We start from the raw sequence: 20,718 nt of genomic DNA on the forward strand, positions 1-20,718 counted from the left end.
TGAAATTGTTCTAATCATCTGTTTTCATAAAATAGGTATGAAGACATTTTTAACAAATGACAGGTGTCCTCTAAGTAAATTAATTTTTAATGCAAATTTGTTCTTGTATAACTTTTTATTCTTGTATGTATTCTTTAAAAAAAAAAAAAAAAGATGAACTGTTCGCTGGATGAGTTTCCATTGTAACATTTTTTGTCAGAAAACAGAATTTCACCCTATTTTTCCTCAGTTATATTTTCAAGAAAATAGTCTAAAATCTGTTGAACTCTCTGGGAATATTTCCATGCTTTGCAGTGGCCTGTAAAAGGACCAGCTTATTCACAATTGCATATGGGTTTTTTTACCTCCAAAGACCCAGTGCAGAGTGCAGTTCACATTTGTGTTAGGTTCATATTGTTTTCTGCTCTGTTGCTGGTACACAATATTTGGTGCCAGCAGAACCAGTTGTCTGAGGACCCTCCTCCAGATGGCTTTGGGTTATGCTATGAACTGATTTGCTTCAAGGATGCAGAGACTTTTGAAGGTGAAATTAGTTTTAACAATTAGTAAATTTCGTTGTCGAAAAGACTTTATTTCTTCTCTGGATAGAAGAGGCATGAAATTAGTTCCTTTCTGTACAAAAGGAAACATGAATCTGTCTCCCACCTTTCAGAGTGTTTGGACTGGTTGGGGGTAGGGCATTAAATCTGTGTAAAAACAATAAGGAAGCAGTAGTGTCTGTTGTTGATTAAAGTGAGCAATAACGTTTTCTCTGCTTTACTTTTGAGTTTCTTATGTAACTGTAACATTCCACTAGGAGGAATCTTTTAACATAGACAAGCCAACAAATGTCAGAGTAAGAGTTGTTCTTTCCCAGACCTTTTATTTTTGATAGCTACAGGGGTATCATGCAGATTGCTATAAACAATCTTTTTATGCCTCTGTCATGAACATTTTTCTCTCATACATTTTTAGATATGCCCATCTGTTTTAAGATCCAGGTCTTATATATGAGCTTTAAGGACTTAGGTGACTTTTCAGAGACAGGTGATTTGCCTTAATATGCCAACTCTAAGTGATCCAATATTACACATAAACGAAGACTATCGATATGTAATTCCAGCAGCACCTTCATTGAGGTCTCTGAGGTGATGTGGCAAGATACTTAGCAGATCCTTAAACCAGCTTTTTATGTCAGGAGAAGTTCCCTGGGTAGTTTACCCCTAGTAAGATACATATGCTTGTCTGTTGACATAGACATATATTGCTTTTCCAATTGTAAAATATGACAATAATGGATAATGCAGTTAAGTAACGTGTGTCTGAGGTGTCACATAGGAAACATGGTGAAAGATGGTCTTCAGAAGTGCAATAACAAAGTAGTTTTTAACAGTATCAATAGATTTGCCCTCTGACAAAGTAAATTGTAGTGGTGTGTAAGGGAATTGTTGTGCTATTATTCCTGGTAGGAATGCTGGCTATTTAGAAATACCACACATAATTAAAAGTTTTATGTTGTAAGGCTGGAATGTTATTGCAAGCAGTCAACTGTTTCTTCCAGTCACTCTGATGAAGAGACCATGAACTTGCTCTTGCAGTTAATGGGAAACCTGGGAAACCCTGCTACTGCTGAGAAACCTTACTGCACTGTCTTGCTTGGCAACCCTCACCAATCAAATAGTCTCTAGGTGTTCAAGTATTAAGATTTGGCCAGAGATTTTTTAGTCTGTTTATAGTCCTCTATGTTTTTAAGTTTATACCTTTTGAAATGAATCTCATAAACTGTCTCAGTCTTTCCTTTATCTCTCTTGTTAGTTTTCTCTTCTGTCCTCCATCAAGTCACAGATACAGAAAAAAAAAGATGTCTGTGAATAGTCACATCATATCTTTCAAATACATAGACACACACAAAAAATCCATATATACCCATATATCTTAATACTGAAATCTGAGCTAGTTGTCTCAGCTCTCTTTATCTATATAGAGAGGCAGGTACCTATATGGAACAAAACATTTAATTTTAAGGGAGATGCTAAACATGGGCCTGAAAGTCATCCTCCAGAAGTGGCCGACTGTTGCAGGAGTCTGCATGATGTGAGTAATGCAAATGTCTGTGCTGCAGATCCACTAAAGTTGCATCAGGCGAGTCCTGTACACAGTGACCTTGTACCTTGATCAGGTGACCCCAAACATGAGGGGGGACCCAGAGCGTAGCTTGTTTGACATAATTGTGATAGTTTGAGTTTTCACCGATCAGAGTATATAGAAATACCATTGCTTGTTGCATTAAGGTTGAGATGGATCATTACTAGGATTCATGGGAATTAAAAACTTTGTTTTCTGTTTCAGTTCAAGCCTTGATGACCTTGAAGTTGATGGTGGAAGTGGAGGTGTTTTAGATAGATCCCAAGTTCACTACCCCCCCCTTGGGTCTTCAGAAGCTATGGCTTGTAGCAGAGATGGATTACACTCATCTACCAGTCTGCAGCCCAAGGTATTTGATACATAGCTCACATTGTTTTCCTTTTAAGTGAGTCACTGAAAACATGTGAGAAACATATGAATTTGAAGGGGGAAAAATGAGTTCCCAGTTGGTGATGCTAGTCCCTCTGGAGAGCAGCACGTGCAGGGTTGTGGAGCCAGAGCTCCCTGGTTGTGGCCAGGCTTGGCAGCAGCCATGGAAAAGGTCCATCAGAGAGTTGCTTTAACTTTGAAGAAACCATCACTTATCAGAAGCACTTCAAAGGAAATAGCTCAGGTTCAGTGAGTCAGCATTTTCTAACCAAAATATCTTTAGTGAGGAAATGTTTAATCAGCTGGAATTATGTAAAAGGCTAAGAACTTTGTAAAGTATAAAACCACCCTGCTGCCTGTTTCAAAATAATTGCTGGACTTGGGCAAATTCAGTTGGGTTTTGTATGTTGACCAGTAGAAAACTCTCCTCTTCATTATAGTTTTCTAAAGTATCCTGGCTACATTTGTTTTCATTAGACTATGGTGCCATTTCTGAGATCTTCAGACAGATATGGAATTATTTTTTATTTGTAAGGTTTCTTTGTTTTCATTAGAGAGACTTCTTGCTACTGTAGAGCTTTATCTGATCCTCAGCAAATGATTACATGAAGGGAGAAAAACAGTCCAGCACAAACACTGAATTCTGTTAGGGCTGCTTGTAAAAACAAGAAGGTAAGCAGTTTAGGAGTAGGCTCTGTTTAAATGTAAACAATGTATCAAAAATCAAGGGGTTTCCTTTCAAGCCTTATCATTGAAATATTTGGAAATCAGTAAGTCTTTTCACACACAATAAAAAATAGAAATAAAAGAGACAGAGTTTTACTCCTTTCTTTGGAAACTCTGACATAAGTAATTGCCAAGGCAGGGCATTAGTCTCCATGAAATGTTCTTGAGGTCCTAAACTGCTAAGGTTAATGGCTCCCTTGGTAGAAGAAGATAGCTTTGTCATCAGATATAATGGCAAAAAACACTGTTTGAATGGCACTTGCCACCAAACTAAAGAAGAATGTAAGTTTTCTCTTAGTTGAACTTGCACCCACAAATTATTTCCCATAACATACAAAATACTATCATGGTGAAGTATGACAGACTTCCTAAGAGTTAATCATCAAAAATTGTCCTTAGACTTAAAGCTTTAACAAAGCCAAGAAAATCTGTGCATGTGGTCAACAGTTCTTCTTTCAGAAGTTCTGCCACCGATTCATTTTGTTTCTGTTGCTGATGTATTTCAAAAATCACAAGTTTTAATTTGCTGCAATTTCTTGAAGGAATGCACAGTGTCTGGGATTCGGTCACGCTCCTATTCCTGCTCGTCTCCCAAAGGTTCATTAGGAAGACCTCGTATTCCTCGGGACTTCACTGATGGGGATTTGAATGAAGGTCAGTTCTCTGGCTTTGCACCATCAGCCCTTGCTGATGGCTTTACTCAGGCCTGTCCTGTGCACAGACCTCACCAACGCATGTGGAAGCAGGGTTCAGGTGCCTTTGGGTACCCCTGCCATTGTCCCTTGCTCTTCCGTCTACTGCCCCATTGTGCCCTGCCCTTGATACAGCAGCTGATCTCAGGAGGGCACACAAACTGGGAGAGTTAGTAAGAAAAGGTAATCTAGGCCAAGGCAATAGTCTTCTCTGAGGAAGATTGTTACCCCAGCCTCCTCCTGCTGGGTGACCAGCAAAGACCGCAGTATGACACAGAAACATCAAAGAGGGCAGATGCCCCAGCTTCCCGTAGATCCTGGGGAATCTCTGAAACATGGGTGGGCTATTGTCATCTCCACAGGCCGAGAAGCAAAACCCACCCTCTCCATCAAATGGAGTCATAGATGTCTCTGCAAGAAGGTTGTAATTGTCCACAAATTGTTCCTACGATGCTTTATATCTGAACACATAATTTCATATTTAGAAGAAAACGCACTGTTTTTGCAATGAGGGTATGGGTTATATTTGAAAACCATGCAAAGCATGAAGTATATGTGCTGTGCTTTTTGTATGGAACATATCACTGAAAAACCCCTTGCATTTCAAGAGACTTTGCCTTTCTCCCTGTATCCTTGTCCATTACCATGCTTCCACCTTGTCTCTCCCTCCAGTATATCTTAGCTTTCCCCTGGTCCTGAGCAAGAGGCAGGACATGTGAGTTACAGTGAACCAGATGGGATTGACACCCAGAGAAGCTGTGGATGCCCCATCATTGGAGTTATTCAAGGTCAGGTTGTATGGGGCTTTGAGCAACCTGATCTAGTGGAAGAAGTCCTGTCTGTGGCAGGGGGTTGGACCAGGTGATCTTTGAAGGTTTCTCCAAACCCCAACTATTCTGTGATTCTATGACACTGAGTGTGAAAATGCACAGAATTTGTGGAAGTGTTTAAACAGCTAGCTTTGAAACCAGTTAAACTCAAAAGCTGTTGGGAAGGTGAAATGGAGAAATCTGATGGGCGGATGTACAGTGACTGCAGACATCTTTGTTCCTTAAGTAATTGTGTTAAGCAGTTGCACCAAATTACTTGTTTGTGGTTGCTCAAATTCATTGTAAGATTTCACATTGTCTTGTAAGGAGGAGTATGTACTGCAGCCTGCAGCACACAGCTGTGTTCTATTTTTCCCCATCACTTAGTGTACTTGTAACCAGTTGTATCCAACAGATTAGGTGAGAAGTCTATGTCAAAAGAAGGCAGAACTAAAACAGGGAAGTATGTCAAAGAAGTAGAGGATGGCAGATCAGCAAAGGCCTCTGGTGGGTGCTCAAAGTTCAAACAGAATTCCTTTGACCTTGTAGCTAAGGGACTATTGCTTTCACAGCCTGTTAAGATACATCCAGAGACCATTGCCTGCTCTGACCTGATCTGGGCTTGGGCCCATGTCCTGTTCATTCTCTGACCACCTTCTTCTGACAGTCAGTGCTGGACCTTTACCTTTTTTGTGGAGAAGGTAGAAACATTTTCCTGTCCATGCTTTGGAAACAGTCTGTCTGCAGCCCACACCACAGACACAGGTGTGCTGCTGGGAGAGAGTGTGGTGATCTGCTGAGACTGCTGATGGTGTTTCCCTACCACCAACACTTCCTGCCTTGTACCTTCCTTGCCAGCATTTTGCAAAAATGGTAGCCTTGAACAGAGTGTTTGTCAGCTGGTAGTGGTGATTACTGTGTGAGGTAGGCACAGCTGCCTTTTCTTTGAGCTGTTGTGTCTGGCTATGGGAGTAGTCTAAGAGCTTGGTCCAAGAAGCTAGGTCAGACAGTTCATCCTGATCTCTGTGCACTGTAGTGCGATTATGTCTGGATCTGTGCAGGTGTCTTTGCACTGAAAACCTGCCCCTTCCTCTCTGTCCAGCTGCCAGCACGTTGGACGTCTTGCTCAGAACTTAGCTATGCAGGAGAGACGTGCAGCTGACCGTGTACTTTGCACTGAAATCTGAGCAAAAGCAGATGAAAGCAGGATGGCAACAGGGTGGTCTTTGTCACACAAAACACTAGAAAAGGTGGGAAAGCACCCTCCATTTCTGATGGGAGCTTTTCAGTATGCTCAGGTTTGGAACAATTACCTGCTTTTATTCAAGAAGGTATTACCAGGCTGTAAACAGTAAAGGGTTTGTTCCTGCTCTGTAGATGGTGTGCTCACGATCAGTGGTCGATCCCTCCTTCAGGCTCTTTCACTCTCTTAAGTCAGTGTCTCTGCTCCACCCTTGTAGTAAGTACCCCAGTGCCAATCCCATGGCACTGTTTTGCATGAGGCTGTCTTCATCTCGCATGGGTACATGGCCTTCATTTCTTCCAAAAGCATCCTCCAGCACCGATTGTGCCTGGCAACTAACTGAAATGCCCTTTTAGTCTTGCTGCTTCTTCAGTAAATATTAGAGCTCTCACTAACCCAAAGTCTATGTTCATCTGCAGACATGCTGATTCAGTGAAACGTATTTTAAGTTTCTATCTAAGTTTAAAGAAGGCGTAGTCTGCTGCTTTGACTTGGGCAGGTTTTTAAGCATCTTTCTGAACTGTACTTGCGGTAGCTTTGCAAAATAGAATGGCCTCAAACTTCAAAATGGATAGTGGCTTTTCTTTTTTTCTTTTGAAACAACCCAAATTAATTAACTTTTATTTTGCTTTTTAGACAGTTTGCTGAAAAGTAGCTCCTTGAGTTCTCCCTGCAGTTTCTGGGATTTAAACTTGTAAGACGTTACACATCCTGTGCGATACATAGACTAGTAATATTCCTCTTTATGTAGAGGGATTTAACATTTTCAGTACTATAGATAAAGCAGTGTAAGACAGGGAATTGCAAATTTTAGAAGAACCCCATTAAGATAATTTACAACAAATAATGTAAAAAGTGAAATGAAGTGTGAATCATATAAGTCTGGGTTGTGATGAAAAACAAGTATTTTTTTGTTATTCTTAAAACCAGACTGCTTGCAGACTGGCATTCATTGATTTTCATCTTGGTTCTGGCAGATTCTGTCAACTAAACAAAGCTTAGTAGACAGTGGTCTTAGCCTAGGAAGAGATGCTTCTAATATGTATATTTCTTTGCTTTCCTGATTTTGAAGTGATACTGCAAGGCCTTCATGAAAAGCTGATGGCCTGGTGGACGTCATGTGTTTCAAATAAACCCATTGACCTTGCAATCTGAGTGCCTGTTAACTGCTTTCTGTCTTGCAGAGCGAGCCTACAGCCTGCCCAAGCAGTCCCAAGAGAAGAGGTACAGGTGGGTCAGGGGCACTGGTGGGGCAGGTCTATGTGAGGATGACATTTAGGGAGCCGAGCAGCGAAGGGGCCTCCACACCCATCGTGGTGGGGCTTGGGGCAGCCATTTAGGGGAGTGTGAGCTGCCAGGGGATCTGTAAGCCCATGCTTATGGTCTGCACTGAGCTCGGCTTGGCTCTCTGCGTGCTCTCCTCACCACGGGGTTGTCTGTGCACCATGGTGGGATGTGCCCCTGTCCGCTTGTGGGGACCTCCAAAAAATGTGCAACAAAAGCGAGGGGGCTTTTAGTACCAGCCAGGGTCTAGGCGAGGTTGTAACACACCACTGCGCATTCGGAGCACTCCATGGCTTAGTGTTACTCCTTTTTATGAAGAGGGATAGCTGTCTTTTAAATCATGTCATGCAAATCCACAATAAAACTTGTAAGTGTTCGTTGAAACAAGCACCATCCAGATTCTGCTCTGTTTCAAGGGACTGTTCCCACTGGAAAGACTTTTTTTCACTGGTCTCTGTTTTAGGATTCCAGAGGAATGGAATAAATTCCTTGTACCTTCAAAAAATGAGTCTGAAAAATGTAAAGTGAGTCGGACTTTCAGCTTTCTGATGAATAGAATGACCAGCACACGGAATAAGCACAAGGTAATTTGGGATTTATGTCCATTACATCACTGTAATTAAATTATTTGTAGAGGAAAGTCTAAATTTTTATATGAAGATAAGTTGTGTATTACAAAACCATGTAAGTAATAGGAAGAAAGTTTCATCTTTATTTTTTAAATTTAAAATGTATGCAGGGTACCCTGAAATGGCCTTCACGTTAAAACTCAGCTTTCCTTTTAAACAATAGCCTTAGCTGACCAATATCAAGTATCTCCCTTGCCATTTTTTGATGTTATTGGTAATCTCATTGATTTAGCCAAAGTTTAAATGTATGAATTACCTTTTAAGAAAGAATTTTCTTTGTTAAGTAAAATTAAGAGATATGGACCCATTCTTGTAGGTACTTTCAATAAGTAATTAAGTAAGTCTGTATCAGCTGAATTTGCCTCGTTTGAAGTTAATGGGACTTCTTGCATGAGTAAGCACTGCTTAGCGTTAAAGAGTTGCAGATCTGAGGCCTGCATAGCCAAACATACATAATGTGGAAGGTAGATGAAAATATTTGTAGTTTAGTTTTGAGTCATCCGAAATTTAGATTAGCAGCATCAATTTGCAGCTTGAGAGGTGGATTTGGCCTACAGAATCTTTCCAGCTGGCCTTTTGGCAGTTCTGAAGGCTTTCTAGTACCCCCTCCTGTGCCTCAGGATATCCTAACTTACATGGATGTGAAGGTGGTTGGCTGAGGTGGTATCTTCAAAGAGTGGCAGAATTGGCTGTGAACATGTATGTCTGGTCCACCAACCATACATTAGCCTGTGTCTGTGTGGTCTTCTAAAGAATAACTACTAGGGCTGCTTGGACAAGTGCTTACACCAACAGGGGTACTGTAAAATTAAGCAGAATTTATTAAATTCATTAGCACTCACTAAAAATAATTTATTTCTAATGTAAGGAAGATGTCAGCATTGATATTTGTTTGTGTGTGCAGTGAGTCAATAACACTTCTTAAATTTTATTTTCTTGTCCTTCCCATTTTTCAGCTTTATAAATGTACTTCTGTCAGCCTTCCTTGATAATGCTTGCTGGCTTAGCCAACAGTGAAAGCAGCACCTGTATCATTTTAGGACTTCAGCAGTGTTGGATATAACAATATAGCTATGCTGTTACAAGTTTTCCAGAATAAGGAATAAGGATTTTAGAAAAATTTGCTCTTAAAAGGGAATGTTGTAGTGTTCAAGATTGAATCACTTTATCTTTTTTTCTAATGTCCTTTTTTTCTTTTCTTGTCTTTCCCTGTCTCTGCTGTTGGGGATGAAGGCAAAAAATAAAGATACCAAAGATAAACTGAACCGGCACAATTTTACAAATGGGACCTTCTTGGGAGTTATCCCGTGTATGGCCTGTGAAAAAGCCCTCCTCGGAAAAGAATCACTGCAGTGCTCTTGTAAGTAGTTGCTGGCTTTAATATGTGAACTTACAGTATTCCAAGTTCTGCTTTCCGATCAGAGAATTGCAGAATGGTAGGGGTTGCAAGGGACCTCTGGAGATCATCTAGTCCAACCCTTGTGCCAGAGCAGGTTCACCTAAATCAGGTTGCACAAGAATGCATCCAGGTGGTTTTTGAATGCCTTCAGAGAAGGAAACCCCACAGCTTCTCTGTGCAGCCTTTTCCAGCACTCTGTCACCCTCAAGTTTGTCATGTTCAGAGGGAACTTCCTCTGTTTCAGTTTGTGCCCTCGTCCTGTCATGATGCACCACTCAAAAGAGTCTGGCCCCATCCTCTTTGCTTCAGTACATTGGTGATCTCTGTAGCCTGCGCTGGACCCACTCCACTAGTTCCTTGTCTCTTTTGAACTGGGGAGCCCAGAATGGAATGCCAACAGATGTGGCCTCCTGGTTCTGTGTTTTGTTTCAAAAAGCAGCCTTGCCTAGCTTAGGACATACATCCTTTACGTAATGCCTGAGGTTGGCAAGGGAGAGGGAGGAAGGATGGTGGGTGACAGCTTCAGAAGGGACCGTGACCATCTGCTAGCCCCAGGACATTAGGCAAAATATTCCTATCCAGAGGCTGTAATATCAAAGCATCCTCAGGACTGCTTTAGTAAGTGGAGTTGGAAAAGGGAAAAAGGTGAAGCTCTTTCTCTGAGTGGCATTTTCTGCAGGCTGGGGACCTTGTTCAGTGCCAGGCTTTGAAACTTGCCTTCTCTTTCAGATTGCAATGTGATTGTGCATAAGAGCTGCAAGGAGTGTGCACCTGTGTGCACCAAGGTAACCTCCTATACTACACTGTTCTTACTAAAGCATGTCTGCCTTCCAAGGGGTCTGGAAACTCTGAAGAAAAAAAAGAAAGTATAAATAGCCTGCCCATACCAAGTGGTGGTGTGCAGAAGGCTGCAAGGGTGTCAAGGCTGCAAGGGTGTCAAAATGTCAAATGTGAGCAACAGAGCAAGCACTGTGCTTGAACAACAAAGTTTTTAGAGAAGGGTCAAAAATTAGTTTGAAGAGATATTTCTACTTTTTAAGAGTTGGAAATTAAAAAAAAAAAAAAGCTCTTCAAACCCACAAATAACCTCTTGTGTACAAGGGGGGGATCCTGTATGTTAGAGATGGAAGGGACTTTGGGAGATGACCTAGTCCATCCCCTCAGTCTTGTGCTGACTCACTTCTAGATAGTGATTTGGGCAGTTGTTTATCTGACCTTCTCTGGGAAAATTTCTGGAGGAGGAAACTTCACAGCTTGCCCAGGCAGTCGCTTCCACTGCAGACAGTGAGCTGCCACTGCAGACAGAGCAGATTCAGTGCTAGAGCTGATAGATACTGCATTATTTTAAGTAGAAATACATGCATGATGAGGTTATCATGACAAATACATGATTTTCAAAAATGACTGTGTAAGGCTTCTGACCTCAGGAAGCAAAATGGTACTTGCAAAACAGTATGCCACAGTGATACAGGTTATTTTTTTGGACTAGGGGACTTTGTTTTTCTGGTATAACTGGGTTTGTGCATCACAGTGGATTGCAGGGAGAGCGTGTTTCCATAAAGGCTCTTCAACGTAAACAAGCCTTACACTGCACATAAATCAGATGTTTTTTATTTATTTTGGTTATAACTGCCATGTCATAGTCTTACACAAATTTCTGGGCAACCTTAAGGCAGTAAGACAGCTGAACTGTCAGTTTTAATTTTGGGAGCTGGTGAGTTATTTGTCAAGAGGAAACAAGAGCCCCCGCCCTGCCCCAGCCCATCTCTACAAGATTAAGATGCAGAAGTTTACTGACCCACCTCAAGTGAAATACATGCCTAAGCACAGCAGGCTTTTGTTACAGGTTTTTCAAAAGGCCACTTTGGAAAGGGGATTGATTCTGCCTCTGATACCTAGGCTTCTTTAATAATGCCCTGCCACAAATATTTCAAGATTATTTGAATATAAGGCCCTGAATGTGAACTTCTTTTCTTGCAGCCTTCACAGGTAATACTCAGATAAAGAAAGTAGAATGCTATAACTCACGGACTCAGTTTAGAAAAAAAAATTCAGTTTTGTATTGTGGTACAAATAATATAATTTTATTCTGAATACTTTTATCTACCAATAACTAATAAACTTGAATTTATTAGTAGAAATCAGGATGATAATTTAGGACCAATTTCTTGAAGACTTTTTGCGTGCTGATATATGGAAGTGAGTTACAGACTTTATTGTTCACTGTGCTGTTATCTATGATTTCATTGCAGTTTCATAAAATTCTCATCTTTTTCAGAAATACCAGGAGAAGTACCACAGTAAAAACAAACACCAAGTTGGTGCGACAAGTAAGTTAGGAGGTGTAAACCTAGAACTTCTAAGTTAAGCCTTGGTTAAAAATTATAGGACTGAAGTGACAGATTGTCCTGCATGATTTGTGTGTTTCTCTTTCTCATTTCAAATATCTGTAAGAAAGTGTGTGTCTCCCTAATACAAATAGTATTTTTTTAAGAACTTGCTGTTGAACTAACTCATCTTGTGCTAAAATGAGTGAGAGTTTTACTATGTTTTTTTTCAGCGAGAATGAAAATCAGAAGTAGTCAGTTCTGTCTTGTGCTTTTGAGTACGTCTTTTATCGTATGAACAAATACTTGGGTCTTCTGTGCTCAGGTTGCTACGTTAGAGCATGTATGATTTGAGATTGTTTTCATCTCAATAATATCCATGCTGCAGCTATTCCACTTTGTCTACAGGCTTATCTTTATATTCTGTGGGAGAGTGTCATGGCCTTGTGCCAGGGCAAGCAGACACTCTTGACGCTGAGTGTAGGTCAATAAGAACACCAGGTAGTGTTCTGCAGTGTAGGTGTGCTGTGATGACCTACTCCATACATTGTTTGTCAAAGTGTTGCATTGTGCTTCGCCTCACAGATTCCCTTCCTGGAGACATTTCACGGAAGATGCCCTCCATAGTGCATCCTTCTTCCTCTGTGCCTATTGGGCTCTCTGCTGGAAGAAGGGAAGCTTCGCAACAGTCCTACTTCTTGTCCAAAAGTGTCCCCGGTGCCAGTCTTGGAAGGTAAGAAGGAAGCTTCCAGGAGGCTATGGTAAACACATCATTCAGCATTTCCAGGAAAATTTTAAACATTAAGAAAATGTGGGAATTTGTGTTTTCTGCTGTAGATCAAGAGCATTTTCTGAACAATACTCTGAGACTACCACCTGGAAGCACAAGTCACGGTCTGAAGAGACGTTACAAGCATTAGGGACCTTTTCTTCAATGGATACTTTTATGATGGAAGGTGAGAATTTTTGCACAGATATTGCATTGCATAACCTGTATTGGAAAGTACAGAATAAAACAATCTTTATTTGATATATGAAGCCACTAAATCTGCTAAAAGAAGAGCACCTGTTTTTGATAATTTCTGTTAGGTCACCCATTACAATTATACAATCAGCCTTAAAGTACAACTTTTCCTTTCTTCCTTGTAACTAACTCTTTTGTAACTTTTAGAACATTTTTGGTGGTGTTACTATTTCAAAATAACAGGGATAAAGGTATTTGGCATCCTTGCAGAACCAGAAGAACAATACACTTCTCTACGTCACTCATCTAATCACTTCCATTCACAGTGTATGTTGCAAATTGTAAGGCTACATCCGTTGTATTTCCTCAGTAGCTCCAGAATCTTATCTCTCACTGGTGGTGAATTGCCCTCTTCAAGTGGCCACATATACTTCTGAAGTGAATAGAAATAGGCTTTTTCTGTAGATAGGTGTGAGATTGAATTTCAAGCTGAAGGACATTCACTCACAAAGGATGGTGCACATGTTTCTTACTGGACATCTACTTTTGAAAATGTTGGATTTTATTTTTGAATTTTAAAATGTTTCTTCAAACAAAGAAGTATAAAAAGAAGAGGTGTGTGGATGTGGTGCTTAGTGATATGGTTTAGTGGTGGACTTGGCTGTGCAGGGGTAATGGTTGGACTTAATCTTAAAGATCTTTTCCAGCCTAAATGATTCTATAGTTCTATTATTTGATTTGAGAAAAGAAGGATGGGGTTGATTTTCCCTTCCCCCCCTTTTATTTTTTTTTTTCCCCTCTCCTTCCTCGCTGTCACATTTGCTTTTCAACACCTCGGCAATGATACTGGCATCTGGCAAGTTTCTCTGTTGTGAAGCCACTGCCAGTGTTTGCAGAAGCATTGTCAAAAGTTCATCCCTGTGTTTCCCCTTCCTATATGAATAGAAGATTTGCCTGTGCAAGGGGATTTGCCATAGTGTTCATATGCCTGCTATTAATGAGATACACATTTTGTCATAGATTACGTGGATTTTTCTCAGTGGACTCATCTCCATACAGATGCACAAGAGTTTGAGGCAGAGTCCTGGAGTCTGGCTGTGGATCCAGTGTTCTGTAGCAGGCAAGAAAAGGATGTCATCAAGAGACAGGATGTAATTTTTGGTCAGTATTTCAAAGTTTTGCGTAGTTTTAAAAACAAAAATTTGCCTAGAAAGCAGAGAGGGAACCTACATGTCTTTTGCCTGGAAGAATGAGTGCTTCAACTCGGAATAATAAGAAAGCTTAAAGGATATTTTTTGTCACAAATTGCGGTGTGTCTTAGAGTTGAAGAAATGTAGAGTAGTGACTATCAGGGAGACATGACTGCCCTGTTCACAGAACAGTTGAGGTTGGAAGGGACCTCATCCAATCTTCAGAGCAAGCAGTTGCAACCCCAGCTTGTTCTGTGTGATACAGGTATGAGAACTGTGCCAGAGCCTGATAAATTCAGTCTTCCTTCTGACATAATCTATTAGGTTATGTCACAGAAGCCTCACAGAAAAAAAATATTATGACTGTATATCTTCTTGTTGCTAATGTCCGTTTTAGAAGGTGTGCAAAACGTTCTGGTGATTACTATACTGTTCTGTTTTCTTTCATGCTGCAGAGCTGATGCAAACAGAAGTGCATCACATCCATACGCTGTTCATTATGTCTGAAGTATTCAGGAAAGGGATGAAGGAAGAACTGCAGCTGGACCACAGCACAGTGGACAGAATATTCCCCTGCTTAGATGAGCTACTGGAGATCCACAGGCAATTTTTTTACAGGATGAAGGAGAGACGGCAGGAGTCATATGAGGCAGGGAGTGAGTGCAATTATATCATCAGCAGAATTGGAGACATCCTTTTGCAGCAGGTAGAGGCATCAGCTCCAATGATCCTTTATGTGGTCAAGATTCCCAAATTAAACAATTTGTAGACTTCAAAACTTCCATGGGCAAGAAGAGGGATGTGGTTGCCTCCAGATTATTTCAGGTTGAAATAGCGATGAGAGAAAATCATTGAAGATAGTTAACTGTGATTAACTTGGGATGAGCTTCTACCTATATGGTACAAGTAGTGAGGAAGTTATAAACTTAGTCCTGTTTACAGTAGAAGGCTGTTGTCATCATAGCGTGGACTGCAAAAAATGGAAGGAGTGGGTTCACATCTTTAACAGCAGAGGTGTTGAGAACTGACTGATGGTGGAAAAGAAACTGCCTGTTCATTTCTTTTATCAATATGGCATAGTACTTCTCAAGTGGCTGCTCAGTAGAGAAGGGATGGTCACAGTGTGTTTATGGTGACCACAGAACAGCTAACTGCTTTCTAGTCACACTTCAGTTCTTTGCACACAGGAGAGTGAAATAAAGAAGCTGAGCTGTTACCTTGTCTAGAAGTGGTGTGGTCAGACAAATGCGAATAAGCCTCCAAGGGATAGTGTTTGCAAAGAGGTGAAGGAAACGCTGTTAGTTTTTTGAGCTGTTAGTGGCAAGGCTTTAGTGGAGGTTGCCTATGCTTTCTCCAGCCCCTGCTCCCCTTGCTCCTAAAACCAGTGTTTCTTTCTGTAGTGATTTGCACTGTTAGTGAAGTGCAGGAACCTTGAGAAACAAGTAGTATAAAAGTTCTGTATTTGTACAAAATACATTAACAGTGCAACAGAAATGTGTATTCCTTTAATTAAGCACAATTCATTTCAGTGTTCACTTCTTCAGTTTTCAGAGGAAAATGCAACTAAAATGAAGAAAATATATGGAGAGTTTTGCAGCCACCAAAAAGAAGCCGTTAATCTCTTCAAAGAACTACAGCAAAGCAAGAAGTTCCAGAATTTTATTAAAGTAAGTTTACATGGAAATGTGATTACCAGTGACAAAAATGCTCTGGAAAAAGATATGTAGCTTTTAGTTAGATGTAGGGTTGAAATTATATTCAGTAACTTACTTTTAATAGCTAATAAAAATGGCAAAGTTTTTTCCCTCCTTAACCAGTGAGCTGATAAATTACGTTTTTCTCTCAAATTTTAGACAGGTTTGGCATCCAGTGTGTATTACATACATGCTCCTGTTATAGTACACCTTGTCCCTCAGGTCAACAGCTATTCCATGGGAGTGGTTCAGATAACCCAGCATTTTGTTTTAGCTTATTTTAATGCATTTAGATCCTATTTCTTATTAGTCATTTGGTGGTTTAATGTGCATTTATTACTGACGTTATGTATTTCCATCTGTGCAGCTAAGAAATAGTAACCTACTGGCACGGCGCCGAGAAATCCCTGAGTGCATTTTGCTTGTCACCCAGCGAATCACCAAATACCCTGTTCTGGTTGAAAGGATATTGCAATACTCAAAAGGTGAATAAAAGCTAAAGTGTTGCTTCATGTCCAGAATCCTAGTGTGTTTCTAATGTAAGGAATATGTGCTGCAACAGTATAAAAATAAGATAAAATTCACTGCTCTGTAGAGCGCAGGGCAACGTAATTATCTACTGATCAGGCAAATGTCACCTAAACCAGGAGTCTGATACATGTAGTCTTTGTCAAGGGTGGACTGTGAACATTTCCAGTATTCCAGCTGGATGAGCCATAGAAGTCCTACTTGTAAGTAGGGCTAGGCAAACATTTCATAAATTACTCTGCCGTTTTTCAAGCAAAGCTTGAATGACCCCTGGAACTTTGTAGACCATTTCAGAAATACTAATAACTTGCAGATAGTGCCCCTCCAATGGGCAATAAATGAGTGTTGTATAAGGTTGCATATCCAAATACAAAACCTTTTTCCTAGCAGTCCTATTTCAAGGGGTTTTGTTACTTAGCCAGAAGAGTAATATACTATTTGATACACTTAGCCAGTAATTTTTTTTTAAAAATGCTAACAGCTCATAAATGTTAGAAACTGTTCAACATGTTGTTTTGACCATACATGTCATCTTTTAATAGTCAAGTCAAACAAAGGTAGATGCTTCTAATGTTTCTGGTAAATTGATTGTCAGGATCGAATTAAAATGTCACATTTATCAGTGTAAGCTTTGTATCATGTTGATTATTCCTAGAAAATAAGGAAACTACTATCATATTGTTTATTTTTGTTTCATACAGAAGGAACAGAAGAACATAAAAACCTGTGCAAAGCCCTCTCTCTAGTTAAGGACATGGTTGCAGCAGTAGATTTGAAAGTGAATGAATATCAGAAAAAGCAAAAGCTGTTGGAAATTCTCAGTAGAACTGAAAACAAAACATATACAAAGCTGAAAAATGGCCATGTGTTTAGGAAGCAGGACTTGATGAGGAAAGAGAGGATCCTTCTTCATAAGGGTTTAGTGTACTGGAAGACAGCGACGGGTCGTTTCAAAGGTACTCAATCTGAGCAGTAAAGTACTTTAACTCTTTATTTGCAAATAACATATGAAGGTTGTTTGGTTTAAAAATTGAAATACTTTATTGTGCTGCATTGCGAACATGAATTTCTGAGGTAAAGGCGTTGAGAATATACAAATAATTGCTAGAAGAGTAGTTCCAGAAGCTGCCACAGTTTGTGGATATTGCTTGGTAAGAAGACAAGTTCACATACAAAGCCATCAGCTGTAGTTCTTCTTCCTTCCTTTTTTCCTTCTTTCCTTCCCTCCTTTTAGTTCATTTGCAGTTCCATCCATCCCACAAAAGTCTTCACTTGTACATCTGTGTTCACATTAATAGTCACTAGAAAATGCATGAAAAAGCATGTGCTTTTCCTTAGTAGTACTAGGACATCTGCAGTGGAAGAGCAGACCTGAAGCCTCATTTGATTGAAGCCAATTTTTTACATTCAGCCCAGAATTTGATTTTTTGGTGTTAATCACATGTAGGGGTTGGTTTTTTTCTGGGAGCTTACTAATATTGGCTCTACAACTTTGTCATGCTATCTGTTCATTGTTATTCCAGAAATACTTTTACAAATTTAATACTGTGCCATCGGTATATGTTACAGCATGGGCAAAACAAAATCTGTGGAATGTGGAGCAGTCTTTGCCAAGCTGCTTGTGAGTGGCCTGGTGAAGCTGTAATGACTTTGGAAAGAGGATTTCTTCTTTCCCTGGGCCAGTGCTCCACCAGAGTGCTGCAGGAGGGTAAATAGCAGCAAGTGTAGTTTTTCCTGAGGGGTACAAAGTGTAGCATGCAGCTACTTCATGAAGACCTTGGGTTAATCCAGATATTTTCTGTTTAGTTATTGATCAGAGTTTCTCTCTTTTTTAAAGATAAAAGAGGAAAATCACTATGACTTTATTTAAAAAAAACCATTATTTTCCTTTTCTCACTTCAAGACACCTTAGCTCTTCTTCTAACTGATGTACTACTGTTCTTACAAGAAAAAGATCAAAAATACATCTTTGCAGCTGTGGTAAGTATAATATCAGATGATTAAATATACACGTTGCACTTTTATTTGTATATTTCCTGGAAATTAGATCCTTTTCTAGTTACTCCCACATATTGGGTTTTTTTTTCCTAAAATCCAGGTGATTTATTTGGAACACTGATATGCCAGTATATGGGAAATTAAGTTTATTTTCAAAATTAAATTTTTTTTTTTTTTTTTGAGGAAGGATGAAAATAACAGAATGATATTTTTAGTGTTATGCCTCATCTGATTATGAAGGAGGGAAGCAGAGTAGTCTCTTTCAATTATCTAAAATAAATGTTAACTTCTGTTTCTGTAAAACAGAAGAATAATTTTAACTGCAAATGTAGTAGTAAGTACATATAAACTGTATTAAAGGTCATGGAGAGAGGTTCCGAAACTATATAAATATAAACATTTATATAAACACTGTGCCACAGCATTATTTGGCCTCTGGAATTTACTTTTTAGCACATACCCAGTGTTTTACTGTTCATAAGCACTATGAATTATTTTTAAAAACAGTTGAAAAAGACACCTGAATACTCAAAACTTGCAGCCTCTTATACCTAGTGAGAACATATGTAGTTTAACTGTACTGGAATTAGTCCAATTCATTGAAAACCTTGCTCATGTAAATGTGTAATGTTTTATAAGAGAGTCATCTCTTATTTGCTTGTGTTTTGACTGTTTTCCCCCAGGACCAGAAGCCTTCCATTATCTCCCTTCAGCGGCTCATAGTAAGAGAAGTAGCCAATGAAGAAAGGGGGATGTTTCTGATTAGTGCTTCGTCTGCAGGGCCTGAGATGTATGAGGTTCATACCAACTCCAGAGAGGAACGTAACAATTGGATGAGGCATATTCAAGATGCAGTAGAAAGGTAGAGGAAAAGACTTTTGCTTTTCCTGTGGGCAGTCCAAAGCAGAGGGGAGGTTGGTTGGATATTCATGGCAGCATGCTCTCTGTTCTGCATTGCAATGGATCCATCCTGTGGGGCTGGGTTTTCCCCTGAACTCAGGATTCACAGACCCTGAAAATGAACCATCACTTCTGTTGAACTTCCCATGTTACTTCTGGTTTCTCACTGAATCTGTAGACCCTTCTTGCTCCCTATTATATGTCCTTACCAGACATTGTAAGCTTCCCTCACCTTTGCCTTTGGCTCTGAATGGTTTCCAGAGCCCTGCAGGTGTCCATACAGCCATTTTGGGGAATTCCCCTATCATGCCTGTTATCTTAGTGTCACCTCCTTGGGAATGAATGGCAGGGAGAGAATTGCTCCTTATAGGGTCCAATGATATGCTTAGCACAGCAAACCTACATGAGGGCCAGCCGCCCATTCACTGCAGAATATGGTTCTTTAGTCTGGTTTATGTCCTGTTACTGCTTTTTAAAGAAGCAGACAAATGGCATGCTTCTGGATTGTAGCAAATGTTGGTGCTGATGTTGTGTCCTCCTTATTATGAACGCAACACTGTACTGTAGATGAATATTCGACATGCAAATTTTGTTTTACCCACCTTTCTTTGTTTTTCATCTTTGAAGCTGTCCAGAGGAAGAAGAAGAAGAAGGGAAAATTTGTGAATCTGATGATGATAGACGTATCGCTGAGGCCAAAGCATCCAGAATTCAGAAATGTCAAGGTGTGGTACCTTTAGTGCCACCCTGAGAGCTTCTGCATCCTAAGAGTTCAGGATGAATGAATTATGTACCTGTACTGGCTGGTGGGTTCAGAGTGGCTTGGTAGGCAGAGTCACAGTGGAGAAAGCTGGGTTGGTCTGATGTTATAATGTGAACTTATTGGAAGAGAACCTTTTTTAAAAAAACCCACACTTTATATTCTTGCTACGTTACTGTGAGTAAAGAAGAGAGAAAAAGGGATGCTTTCCCATATTAGCATTGGGGCTAGGTAGTTCCATGTTCATGGAAGTACCTCAGATCTTCAGTAGTTGTGTGGCTTTGGCTTGTTTATGGCATTTCATCCTTTGCTGCTTTTGTTTTTATATGAAAATGTAGCTGAGGATAAATTCCACTTCTTTAGTTCATCTACACCTAACTTTTACCTCTTCATACTGCTGTGAGGAAATACGAGCAGCGTTCTTCCTGTAGAAAGCCACAAAGAAGGGCATTCTCTGCTGAAAGTAGGTGTTCTTTGATACTGAGGCACTGAATCAGCACATCCTGTGGCTGCCTGAGCCAGGTGCTTTATTGATCCTTGTGGGTGCAACAGGAGGTAGCTACAGGCCCCAGATTGCACCTAAGGCCACCTCATCCGGGTAGGGCACTGCCCTGGCCATCTGCTGTGGTCTGTTCCAGCTTTCAGTAAAGACGACTGTGGCATCAGTATGGTTCCTGACCACTTAAAAAAGGCCTGGTTTGAGTTGGCAGTGCCTATGTGGAATTAGGATTAGAAGGCTGAATGGGGAATGTGGTTTGCCTGCAGGATGAAAAATAGTAATACAGTGTTCAATTTTGTTTGACAGAATCACTGAGTAACAAGGACCAGCAGATCTGTAGTTATTTGGAAGAGAAGTTGCATATCTATGCAAAACTGGGAGATATGAGCGGGTTTGAGGATGTTCATGTAGAGCCTCACCTCCTTATCAAACCTGATTCAGGAGAAACTCCACAGGCTGCTTCATTGCTGGCAGCAGCACTCAGGGAAGGTGAGTTTACATCAGAAGAGTGGACTGGTGGCTCTTCATGTGGGCGGATAATTCAAGATAATGAAGTACAGCCATGTCGCCTTGTGCTGTGATT

The 20,718-nt window shown here is 40.2% G+C and overlaps 1 protein-coding gene across 1 annotated transcript in view; it reads left to right on the plus strand.

Moving 5' to 3' along the window:
- Nucleotides 1-20,718, plus strand: part of ARHGEF28 (Rho guanine nucleotide exchange factor (GEF) 28) — a gene marked incomplete at its 5' end in the record, with an annotated part of 80,173 nt that overhangs the window by 31,775 nt on the left and 27,680 nt on the right. The window contains 20 exon segments of the mRNA XM_008946959.1: nucleotides 2,329-2,473; nucleotides 3,762-3,873; nucleotides 6,098-6,150; nucleotides 6,152-6,179; nucleotides 7,148-7,187; nucleotides 7,711-7,831; nucleotides 9,110-9,236; nucleotides 10,005-10,060; nucleotides 11,554-11,605; nucleotides 12,188-12,335; nucleotides 12,440-12,558; nucleotides 13,587-13,727; nucleotides 14,212-14,462; nucleotides 15,301-15,423; nucleotides 15,818-15,935; nucleotides 16,680-16,934; nucleotides 17,882-17,958; nucleotides 18,660-18,838; nucleotides 19,504-19,601; nucleotides 20,442-20,624. Of these exon segments, the coding sequence (XP_008945207.1) occupies nucleotides 2,329-2,473; nucleotides 3,762-3,873; nucleotides 6,098-6,150; nucleotides 6,152-6,179; nucleotides 7,148-7,187; nucleotides 7,711-7,831; nucleotides 9,110-9,236; nucleotides 10,005-10,060; nucleotides 11,554-11,605; nucleotides 12,188-12,335; nucleotides 12,440-12,558; nucleotides 13,587-13,727; nucleotides 14,212-14,462; nucleotides 15,301-15,423; nucleotides 15,818-15,935; nucleotides 16,680-16,934; nucleotides 17,882-17,958; nucleotides 18,660-18,838; nucleotides 19,504-19,601; nucleotides 20,442-20,624 (2,426 nt within the window).

This window comes from Merops nubicus, unplaced genomic scaffold, assembly GCF_000691845.1.
Source record: "Merops nubicus isolate BGI_N331 unplaced genomic scaffold, ASM69184v1 scaffold24020, whole genome shotgun sequence".
Lineage (NCBI taxonomy): Eukaryota > Metazoa > Chordata > Aves > Coraciiformes > Meropidae > Merops > Merops nubicus.